This window comes from Astyanax mexicanus, chromosome 2 (assembly GCF_023375975.1).
Source record: "Astyanax mexicanus isolate ESR-SI-001 chromosome 2, AstMex3_surface, whole genome shotgun sequence".
NCBI lineage: Eukaryota > Metazoa > Chordata > Actinopteri > Characiformes > Acestrorhamphidae > Astyanax > Astyanax mexicanus.
Genome location: NC_064409.1, coordinates 38,229,136 through 38,241,640, shown reverse-complemented (window position 1 = coordinate 38,241,640; position 12,505 = coordinate 38,229,136). Strand labels below are relative to the sequence as shown.

At 38.3% G+C, this 12,505-nt stretch overlaps 1 protein-coding gene across 4 annotated transcripts in view; it reads right to left on the bottom strand.

Moving 5' to 3' along the window:
- Positions 1–4,579: 4,579 nt before the first annotated feature.
- arid2 (AT rich interactive domain 2 (ARID, RFX-like)) overlaps positions 4,580–12,505 on the bottom strand; it is a 31,386-nt gene continuing 23,460 nt past the window's right edge. For 2 of the 4 annotated variants that reach the window (XM_015602656.3, XM_007237950.4), the window contains exons 16-21: positions 11,507–11,670; positions 9,794–9,932; positions 8,802–8,884; positions 7,973–8,099; positions 7,321–7,412; positions 4,580–6,149 (exon numbers count right to left, since the gene is read on the bottom strand). In XM_015602656.3, coding sequence (XP_015458142.3) covers positions 6,038–6,149; positions 7,321–7,412; positions 7,973–8,099; positions 8,802–8,884; positions 9,794–9,932; positions 11,507–11,670 — 717 coding nt within the window. In that variant the 3' untranslated portion in view covers positions 4,580–6,037. Of the gene's footprint in view, positions 6,150–7,320; positions 7,413–7,972; positions 8,100–8,801; positions 8,885–9,793; positions 9,933–11,506; positions 11,674–12,505 lie in introns of all 4 variants that reach the window. The other 2 variants (XM_007237948.4, XM_007237949.4) reach the window with 1 other exon arrangement.

Below are 12,505 nucleotides of genomic sequence, written 5' to 3'. Positions count from 1 at the left end.
AAAGAGTTTCAATGAAATAATGCAAACAATATAAATTTCGAGAGCAGAGTGCTGAGGTATACTTATTAATATGAATGTCATTGAAATACTGGGCATTTGTTGTCGAATGTGTTTATTTGCAGAGGCAATAAAAAAAATTCAACACATCTTTAGTATAGAGGATCTGAAATCAACACAAGTGTTAAAAGTATTCCCATGTATTACTGGGTTAGAAGTATAGATACTAGGGATTAAAATACTTATGTAGAAGTAAAATTATTAATCTGATCTTGGTAAAGTAAGTTTGATATTCGACATTCAGCAGAGATTCACGTTTTGGCAGTTCTAGCTTGTAATCTGCGATAGACTCCCTGTTTCCGCTGCATACATGCCCATTGAAAATGAAGGATTTAAGTACAATGCAAAAATATGAAAGAATCTTAGTTATGACATTTTGCTCAAGTTTTTGCCATAGATCATTTTCATACTAGATTACATACATCTGGAATGTTCTTGCTGGAGTGTGATGTGTAAAGGTTTAAAACATGTGTTTCATATAAATGTTCCAGATTTTGCACAAGGTGACTGTTCAACAGTGTATATAGCTAAAGAATGTAAACAACATACCTTAAAAATAGATACACTAACAAATTTAACACGGCTCACTTTACAAAGTTAAATAGTTCCATAAACTAAAATCAAACCTAAAATACTCAATGTTTAAGTATTCAAAGAGATATTTCTCAAAAGTTCTATTACACAAGTTTGAGACAAGTTTAATATTAATTTACAACATGTTATTCCTGAAGCCATTATAGGCATTACAGTATTTAAATCAGCTACAATTCCCTTTTTTCTTCAGTTAACAAATACATTCAAATCATACTTCAAGCTACAGTATTAATATATTTAAAAGGGCTGTAGTTACTGCTCTCTGTTTTTATCCCCCCAGTAAAACAGTCATACAGTAGAAACAGAAGCAGGAGGTGTTTCTGATTTCTCTACAGGACAGAGCTAGAACAGCGTTTGACTCTTCTTTGACGGTTCTGTTCCGCACGGCGCTCCGCAGCGCCCTCTAGCGGTGTGGCGGTACGAGAGAAACACATACCGGCTCATGTTCACCCCGCGGTATAACAAATGAACCGGTATACCGCCCAGCACTACTGAAATGTTCAACATGATGGGAGATGTCCTCTCACTCCATACTTTAAAAAAGGGTCGATTGGAAACTTAATTTAAACATGGTAAGTATGATTTGGGATTCAGGGAAGGGAAGGGAGTCGTTTGCTCCAGAAGAAATGACCCGGTGTATCCGGCGGTTTATCAGAATGAGAGCAGGGCGGTTCTCTAGGTCAGGCTGTGTTAACATGTGTCCAACAAACTGCTTTATATCTTTCCAGCCTTAAGTTACCTTTTATTCAGAACTCCTGGACAAATACATTAAATTATGGCCCCCAGAGTTTCTGCTCCTGATATCTGTGCTACAAGTGCCTCTGTGGTTGTTCCCTATCCAACATCTTTGCTGATTATGGGGACAAGTCTGTCACACTCATACAGAACTCGTCCAAATCTTAGAGTTAGAGTGGGATTTCATCGATGGCATCTACCCTCTTATCTTTATTCTTACAGGCTGTTAGTCATTTCTGAGATTTCTGAGGCACCACACCAGCATTGCTCTGGGGTTCTGCACTGTGGACCTCTGTGTCTGTGTGCGTGTGTGTTCTTGCTATTGTGCATGGGGGTCACTTCGGCATAGTCAGGCTCAAACTATGGTGCAGTGGGCAGGCATTGACAGGGAAACTGAGTCCTTAGTTAGATCTGCAACAGTCAATTAGTCATCTGAACTTCAAGAGCATCAACAACTTTTCAACAATGGCCTCACCACCAACGGTACAGCAGTAGATCACTTTTGTAAGTACTGTCCTGGTTAATTATGCACTATAACTTTAATTTGGGTTCCTTTATACATCACCTCTGATGAATTATTTAAACTATTTTAAAGTAAAATCATAAGCCAAGACACAAGACAGTTATTTTCCTTCCTACATGTCTTCAGCTGGTGTCGGCAAGGCAGTTGGTCGACTGTTATATTAAGTCCTTTGTCAATGCAGCGTCTACCAGGACATTTTAGAGCACTTCACCTTTCCCTTTGCCGAGGAGCTTTATGGAGACATACTAGTGCTGGTCAACGAATTAGAATAATTTGAAATAGTGCAATCATGAAATTCTTTGAATGCATTTTTTGTGCAGAAAGCAAATCAGGTGTTCACCGCACCTGTCCTACTCGTTAGACTAATCACAGAACTCGTTACCTGGAAAAAAATTTGCTCAGCTGAGCTTTCCAAAAGGCCCATTTAGGCCATTTAACTGTGACACTGTTGTTTTATTGAATTAGAATAATTTTTATTATAATTACAATCATCACTTTCTCAGTATTTTGTGGCTGCCCCCTTGGCTTGTATGACTGCCTGAAGTCTCCGCGGCATCGATTTGACCAGCTTGTCGCAAGTTTCCGCACTCACAGCTTCCCAGGCAGTGGCGATGTTCTGCTTCAGTTGGTCCAGCGTAGTAGGCTTTCTGTCGCGAATTTTCCGCTTGACGATGGCCCAAAGGTTTTCAATGTCATTGAGGTCAGGCGAGTTGGCCGGCCATGCCAAAACTTCAAGCTGTTTTTTAGTGAACCAATCTTTGGTCGACTTTGCCGCATGAGCCGGTGCAAGATCCTGTTGAAATATGAAGTCTTCTTCGCCGAACTGTTCCTCAGTCGGAATCAGGAACGTTTCCAGAACATCTTGATATACGGCAGCATTGACAGTCTTCTTGAGGAAGCAGAGTTTCCCTACACCTCGAGCGGACATGCATCCCCAGACCATAACGCTCTGGGGAAACTTGACGGATCTTTTCACGCACTCGTGGTTGTAGGTTTCGCCACCACGACGCCAGACACGAGGACCTTGGTCACCGAAGGAGATGCAGAAGCGTGATTCGTCACTGAAGACCACTTTCTGCCAGTCTTCAGCAGTCCACTCGCCGTGTTCTTTGGCCCACTTCAGCCGTTTCTCCATTTGTTTCTTGTTCAGCATCGGTTTTACTGCTGGAACGCGAGATTTGAAGCAGAGTTCGCACAGACGACGGTAAGTGGTTGATCTGGAGACGTCAGCGCCGGTCTGCTTGTTCCACAAGTCAGTGAGCTCGGAAGTGGACTTGAACCGGTTGCTGACTGCGATCTTTCTCAGCTGCTTGTTGTCGCGAGCAGAAGTTTTTCGGACGCTGGAACAGTTGGTGCGCTTGCTGCAGTTTTTCTTGAGAGCTTTGCAGACGGAAGACTGGCTGATGCCGAGCTGCTCAGCAATTTTAGTTTGGGTCAAGCCTTGTTGGCGAAGGGCTTGAATTTGAGCCACTATTCCGGTTGAGAGGTCGTGCTGCTTACCCATGATTGATTTTACAACTTAGAAATTCTACTCAACCCTGACTTTATACTGCACAGTGAACACTCTTCACAGAAAACAAAAATTCGAGCATTTATTCTAATTCAATGAAACGGTTTCTCCATTATTCTAATTCAATAAAACAACAGTGTCACAGTTAAATGGCCTAAATGGGCCTTTTGGAAAGCTCAGCTGAGCAAATTTTTTTCCAGGTAACGAGTTCTGTGATTAGTCTAACGAGTAGGACAGGTGCGGTGAACACCTGATTTGCTTTCTGCACAAAAAATGCATTCAAAGAATTTCATGATTGCACTATTTCAAATTATTCTAATTCGTTGACCAGCACCTGTAGATGTCATTTTCCAGCAGGACTTAGCACCTGCACACACTGCTAAAAGTACCAACTGGACATTTATAATATTCTTTTGGGTTTTTATGGGCTTTTCTTAGGTCATAATCATCATTTACAAAAAAAAAGACACAGAAACCTAATCACAGACCACACTGTGTGTTATGAATATATACGTGATTTACTTTTTGAATTAAATTGCTAAAATATATTAACATTTCAACAATATTCTGTTTGTTTTAGATGTACCTGTACTAATTAGCTCATTAACAAGCCCTTTCTAAACGCAGGGGTACGTTAAGCAGAGCAGGGTGGCATCAGGGTCCAGGACTGAGAAACATTCATGGACAAATTTATTCTCTAGTACTTGCATATAAGTACACACATAAATTACGTTAATTTTAGGAAACTACATTTATTTGTTTGTCTAGTTATCATCATATGTGAACGAACGGACCAGAAATAAAACAAGGATTTATTCTTGTCCTTTTCTTGCGTTATTTGTTCTGGTGTCTATCCGGTGTAGACCTGAAGAGGATGGGCTCCCTCTTTTAAGTCTTGCTTTCTTTAATTAGTTTTCCCTTCTTCTTCTTTTTTTTTTTTTTTTTGAGTACTTTCTCATCACAGTCCTTGGTCAAAAGAGGCTCGGCCCCAGGTCTCTGTAAAGATGATTTGTGACAACATTAATTGTTAATTGTTTCTTTTATTATGGACTATATAAATGTAAAAAGTGAAAACTGAAGCGGAAAGTGCGTTTTTTTCTTCAGAAAGTAAAACACACACAAACTCAGGAATAGCAAAAAAAACCTCGTCTCAAACAATGGCAAAAAATGTTCAGTCTTTTATTTAAAAACTATAAACAGTCACCCAAGTAAATTAAGCCAACCTAGAACAGACTGTTAGGTATATGTATATATCGCACACCCTACTGACACTGCAGAAATGGTGAGGGGGAGAGCCCCTGCTCGGATGCTAACACAACAGGCAGTTATAAATGTTACACGACACACTGTAGGGAGGACAGCCCGGGAAGCAGGGAGCCGGAATGTGGCATGGTATTAAGAATGAAAAAATAGTACGATAAAATTCCACACTATATTAAGATAGAAAAAAGGTAGGGAGGAAAATATCATATGCACAGAAAGCAAATAACACAGGAGAAAACCTGTATAAAACTCCATGTATTTAAACCAATTTACAAATACAAAAAGAATTGAGTACGGGCAGAGGGCTCGTACAGTGACGCTTATAGTGGATACATGTCAGAGGGGGGGAAAATACCTTCAATATTTGTGTATTTTTTTGTGATTTTTTTTTGCTCTTCTACAAAATAACATGAGATATATTATTCCATACTCTTTCAGCCAGCAAAATGAGTTCTACAAGTTATAATAGTACAAAAATGGAAAAGAAAAAAAAAGGAAAGAAAAAAAAAATATCACAGTTCCACAAAAAACCTGTTCCCCATCCCCCTCCCTAAACTTTACAGCATCAGTACCTTTGTAGAATATTTACACGTTTTTAAGTACATTCATCCACTGCTGAGTATAGAATCACATCTTATACAAGTAACCAGGGATCCAAAAAAATAATAAGAAAAAAAAAAGAAACTACCAAGATAATGCTTCTGATACTCCACAGAGTGAACTCTCCAGTGGCTGCAGCGGCATGAAAGATGATATCTTTTTTTTCTTTTTTTACTTTATATTTATTCACAAATATTTACAAGATTTTTTTTTTCTCATTTAATCATATTGGTATTTATTTCAATAATAAATAAGTGAAAATATAATCGGCTCAAGTAAGAAAACCAAAGCTATCAAGTTCTAAAGAAAAAACAAAAACAATCTAGCCACACCTGTTTGCCCCTGCTCCACCCCCTCATCCACAGACCCCCCCCACACCTCCTCTCACCCGATCCGAATCCCCCGCCCCAACCACCTTTCCTCCAGGACCAGAAATAAAAATGTGCTCATTCGGGCTGGGGGCGGAGAGGCGGCTTGTTCTCGGGGTGGGGGTGGAGAGGTGGCTCGTTTAGAAAGTTGAGCGTGCGCTGGTTTCTGAGTGGCTGGTGGAAGACCCGTGGCAGTTTGTAAGTGAGGGGGTGAGGGGGATTGAGTGGTGGTGCAGAAATCCCAACGCACAGAGAATGGAATGGAGGGAGTGGTGTGAGGGGAGGAGAGGCATCGCCCGCGTCTGTGAACGCCAAGCACCTTGCGTGCCGGCGGAGGACGAAATTTCTTTTTTTCCATTTGAATGTTTTTTTTGGGTTCAGCTGGGATCAAGCCTGTAGAGAGCGTGAGAGTTCGTAAAGGCATTTAGCAAGTGTGGTGGAAACCTCCATACTGCTGAGTGCCAGAACAGAGAGGTGGTTCTCATGCCGCTTTACCAACCTGCAAACACACAAACCAGAGACAACAAACACCATTAGGCACATCAACTCATCCCTATCTAAACCCCTGTTTACTTCATGTGTCTGGACAAGGCCAAGCCTTATTAACACGCAAAAGAAACAAAGACACAGACACAAATCTGAGATATTTGAGCTCCATTATATTAGTGTAAACACATTTGTTTCTCTCATATGAAGTGAAGTCATAAAAGGCATTAGTCTGGTCTCTTAGAACCAGGCCAGCATTCAGGGGGAAGAAACTAAATGAAACTAAATGTGCATTTGTGTAATTTTTACCCTATGTAAAATATAAGATTTAAAGCTCTATTTAAACTTGATGAATCTGTCAAAAAGACATTTGTAAGCATGCTTTTTGTGATTTCTTCAGTACCTAAAAAGTATTTTTTGGAATACAAAGGTTCAAGAGCTTTTTGGTTAAATTTTTTAGTTCTGTGTTTGTTGGGTTTGGGCAGATCACAGAGATCTACAGATCAGAGCAGATTTCAGTTTATTAAGAAGGGCAAGAAAAAAAAAAGTCTCAGTTGAGGAAGCCATCTCTACGATGGCTGAATTTCACGCTTTCTAAATTCACCTTATTTCACCACGCCCACTTTCAACAGTTTGAACATGGACATTCTAATGAAGTAAACAAACATCTTCCACTGCGGTCATGGAAGATGAGGTGAACACGGCTAATGATATTAAAGACAAATCGAGGATGGATTAAGCAGGTATGAATGAATATAAGTCAGAGATGTCAAAGTATACAGTCAGTCCAACTACAGCGCTACTGATCACCAATTTGTGATGTTGCGATTTTAATTAATATGCTCTATGCTTTATTTATTGTTTTCTTTCTTTTTTTACATTATTTTACTCCCCTGTTTATGCATGCGTGCGTATAGATAGATAGATAGATAGATAGATAGATAGATAGATGGATAGATAGATACTTTATTGATCCCCGGGGGGAAATTCTTGGAAAAATGTATATGTATTTTGATTGCATACCTTATTCAATAAATTAAGCTATTTACAGAGGAGAGCCCGTACAGGAGAACAGGGCTATTGCTTTTCATAAAGTAGTAAGTCAAAATCATATTCATGAATCTTTAGCCTCAAAATGCATGAACTACTGTTTGGCTGTGTTGAAGCAGTGTGTTTTTACTTACTTTCGTCCACAGTCTGAATACTTGGCGATGTTCTTTAACGATAAGGCAGCAGTTAATCTAATATGTTTGGTCATTGGTCCCTCTTTATCATCCTATAAAAAAAGAGAAACAAATTAAGGGTTTAATGGTGCATCAACACAGACATTGCAGTTAACAGACATTAACAAGTTAACTTTTTACAAAAAAATAAATAGAATCAGTAATTCAAAGCTGTTTGTTCTGAAAAGTCAAATAAAGAAAGCAGTGCTGAAGTCTCTATAGAAAAATATTTGTGTAGCTCTGTTACTCATTCTGAGCATATGCATTACTGTTTATTAAAAAAAGACGTCATTAATTGCATTTGCATTTGTTCTTAATTGACAAATATGGTCTATATAATATATACTATGTCAACTGCAGATAAATGTATAAAATTCTAATACACTGTGTCCAAATGTTTAAGAACACCCCTTATAGAGAAATCAGAAGTATTAAGTCTAAAATCAGGAAGAAAGACTAAAGACAGTTACAGCATAAAATAAATATTACCCTTAACCTGGGAGAAAGGATAAAATAGCCCCAATACATTTGTCTGTATTACAAGTAACTTTAAAATCACCTTTAAAAACCAGTGAAAGTATTAAGTAGATTTGCTGTATGGTGAGTTACTCACAGTGAAGTCCCTGAACACCAGGTTGCGTGAGCCGCGGCGCAGGGCCATTAGAGCCGCACTGGGGTGATTGACTATAGCTTTTTGCGGCCTGGGAGGAGCTGGACTACCGCCCGCCAGTGGAGGAGACCTAAACACAACACAAAGCCAGTCAGTCATTTAATATCTATATAAGAACCAAGTACTGTGGTCATAAGGAAATCTTTAATCTCCATTTCAGACAAGATAACTGTCATCACTTGAACACTGTTTTGACATTGTATTACAATTTGATCATGATTGGACCAATAGAAAAGCTCCAAAAAGATTTTAAATATATCTTTTTACATTTTCCAATGAAGTTTTTTCCTTCTCCTGGGAAGTTACTATTTTGCAGATATGCTTTTCTTTGGACAGCAAATATGTGCACGTCTTATTTAAAAAAATGACAATTTTATGCATATATCCACTTATTTCTACAGCTAAAAACAAATTAGCCATTATAAAATCTATGAAAATGCATGTGTAGTAAATGTAAAATCACACCAGGGATCACAGTTTCACATCAGATAACATTTGAACTTTACTATCATGAAGTAAAAAACACACAGAGACTAGGCTTGGAATGTTACATATAACAGCAGCAACTAAATACAGTTTATTAATCTTTTGACTTAATATTATAAAAAAAAAAAAATAAATAAATAATGCAACAACCAAACACTATTACACTCATTTCTGGTACTCTGATCATTGTTTGTAGCCCGCATCTATTGGTTTCATGAAATCAGAAGGGCCTGGTTGTTTTTGCGTGAATAGCAAAGACTGATAGACAACATGACTGAGTACGCACTTGGAAGTATTGGGATTGCTGCCTTGTGTTTGTTCCTCCAGCTTAAGTCCAGCTAAAAGGGCTTCCCTCGAGCAGTGCTTGTCCTGCAGAAATCAAACAAGAACACACGTTGATTCCACAAATACTTCAATAACATGATAGAAGGGTTAAAGCATTCTTGCTCCTACTGAACATTTTTGAACAAATCTGGTTTTTAGGTGGCTTCACATGGTAAAGGAATAAAAGAGCTATTATTAGTTATAGAAGTATTGGGTCTTTCATTAAACAGTCAAAAGTTTAAACACATTCATATTTATTTTTTTCTCTTTTTGCTTTTACATTAATACTGAAGTCATCCAGACTATGAAGGAGCACAGGAATCATTTCACAGTATTTTGGTTTGTTTATCTGGGGTGCTGTTAACTTGTGGTTTCTGAAGCTGGTAACTCTGATAAACTTAGCCTGTGCTGCAGAGGTATTTTTGGTCTTTCTTTTTTCCGGGTGATCCTATTGAGAGCCAGTTTAATCATAACATTTTGATGATCTTTTTGACTGAAGTTCTCAATTTTTTTCAGACTGACCTTAATTTCCTAAAGTAATTTTTTTCTTTACTTAGTTAAGTAGTTCTTACCATTTTATGATTAGAACATTACTCAAATAGAACTGTTCACTGTATACCAACTCTACCTCTTCTCAACACAACTCTTAATGTGCGAGAGCATCTTTGTAAACAAACAAACAAAAAAAAGTGTTAAATCAAAATATGTTTTTTGTTATAGTTTGGATGACTCCAGAATTGATTTACAATGAAGAATATTTTTAAATAATAAAACCACTGAATTTAAGTTGTGTCCAAACTTTTGTTCGGTACTGTATGTAAATATTATATTAACCTTACAGCATCAGCAATAAATTAAACCGTAAACAGAAGCCAAACAGGTCTTAAACAATTAGCGAGATGTGTTTTACAAATGAAAGTGCTATAATACAGGTAACAAGATTCTGAGTCTTGCCTGTAAATGCGTGATGAAGGAAAGTCTCTGCCGTGGAAAGGGTTCACAGCCTTCCCACTGGCATTGTCCGGGGTAAACGTCTTTGCTGCCGTGCAGTGTAGCCGCATGATAGAACACCTGCGAAGGTGTTTCAAACCACCTAAGAGATAAAAAAAAAAAAAAAATTGTGAATACTTCAGAAGATAACAGTGATTCTGCCAAAGTAGCACATGAAGGAAAACTTATTTGTCAGACTTCTACAAGTAAAAAAATATTGCCTTTGAAATTTGACAGTATTTAGATGACTCTCTTTAAAAATGAATGAGGGAAGTACACCTTTTTTTTTGCCAAAATACAACCTGTGTATCTTCATTCTGAATGATGGCTGATGCCAATCTAATCTGATATTTTTATTTCTGTAAGTAATACAGCCCCACACCTTAAGTAAGATGTGCTGTTAATTAACACTATTAAATTCACATCAACACATTTTAAAATTGCTCTATAAAAACATTTATACAAACAACTTGTTAAATTCCTGTTTTATTGTAATATTCTATAATACAGTCGTCTGATTTACCCTCCCTACCATTCTGCTCCTAGCTTCATTCACACGCTGCATAGAGGATGCCAGTTAATGTGCCAAAATGACGCCAGAGGGCGCTCTTCTACAACAAAACTAAGTACCTTCTTTAGGTCATCTATTGACCAAAGTTTTAAACCAATAATAGATTAAATGCTTCTCTTATTGGCAGCAAACATTAAGCTAGCTTTCCATCTTTGGAGCTTTTAGGTTGTGAGGCCAATACAAAGCAAAGTCACAAAAAGTCTCACCAATGGAGCAACTATTCTGTGCTTACTTCAATAACTACTTTTGTCATGCTTTACTTTATACTGCAACTAATAGTTTAAGAGTGTTTTTTGGTCCTGACATCCCCCCTCCCAGCAAACATTTAGTGTTGTTCCTACTCCCAACATACCTGATTCAACTCAATGGCTCATTAACCAGTCCTTTTAGAGCTGCAGGTGGTGTGTTAAAGCAGGGAATCATCAAAAATGCGCAGAGCAAGGGGCGCAAGGACCAGCATTGAGAAATACTGGTTTGAGAAAAATCCCTATATAAATACATTTACTACAGCTAATGCTGCAGCTACTACTACAGCTTGGTAAGTCATCTCAATTACTATATTTGTCAAGTTTGACATATTGGCTTCAGTTTCATCTGATTGATTGGCATCTAAACATCACACTTTTCCTACTACATAAGTTAGAAATTACAGCGCACACTCAGCCCAAATTATTGGTAAAATGTTTATTCCGACTATGTTCACATTAGAAACACTGCATGGCTGCCATGTTTTCCTTTAACTTTGCAGGTATTTTTCTCCTTGACATAAAAGTACCATTTCCACAAATAGGATCGAATTTCAATACCACATATTGAAGTGTCCCACTCGGAACTGAAACAGATTCAATGAGTTTTTTGCCGTTCACACAGCCACACCCATGACCCATTTGGACCACATTTACCTGCTGTGTGAATGTAGCCTTTGTTTCAAGAACATCTGCAATATTTTTATTTTTAGATTTTTGCAAAATGGTGCTGTATACTGACATATAGAGAATAAATACATTACTAAATCACACTGAATTTTAAATGGACTGTTTAACACAAGAACAATTGACGCAACAGCAATTAAGCACTAAGTATGGGTTGCTAGAAGTGGAACTTACCGTTTACAGGCCTGCCATAGGCATTTGAAATTCTGCCCAGGTTTGCGAGTGTGTTCTGGAGGGAGCGCTGCTGCTTGAGGGCCCTCAGCAGAAGGAGCTGGACTCTGATTGGCTGCCTGTGTAGATGGAACTGCTGGGGGTGGGGACTGTGTTGATACAGGCGGCTGCTGAGAGAAGAGAGGAACTCTTGAAACAATCTAGCAAATCTCAATAAACAAGTAACGTTGCTTAAACAGCCTACCAAAATGATAGTCGTCGAACAAATAGGACACATTTTATTTATCTTATTATACCAGGAGGACAGACAGCATCACAATGTTACAGTTAACAGTTATATAAAAAAAAATGGCATGAGTGTTTGTGTACACGAGGGTACAGGTATACTACACTTTAAATTGACGGTTTCTTTCAACTGTGAGAACTCCGAGCACTCAGAGCTCCAGTGGCCCTATCTTTAGTAAACAGGACAATGCCTATCCTCATTATGTTGCTCTCTCTCATGCACTTGCCTTGAAGACGCAGACGCTGTGCCTTGGCCAGACCCATTGCTAGTCCTATCCCTGATTAAAATCCCACATTAAAAATGAGTGGGGTGCAACAGATTGAAAATGTGTGTGACACTGTTGGATGTGCTATCAACACCCTAACCTTACTGCAGAATCTCCGGGAACTGTGTGAGAATATTCAAATTGCATGGGATGAACAATAAAAGGACAAAGTTATAGTAGAACCACTACAACTCCACGCAGAGACCTCTTGCATGTAGAATTGCACATGCCTTACACTTCTGTGCAAGCAGCATTATAAACACTGGCCATATACGTCTAAAGGTTTAATCATTTATTGTCATTTATTGTTTCTAGTCACCAGCATCTTCTTTACTGAATATCTCTCACACACACACACACACACACACACACACATCAGGTATACTACTACTGACATCTTGTCATGTTGTAAGAATTAGTGATCGAGTAAAACACTCAACAGCAATGTTGC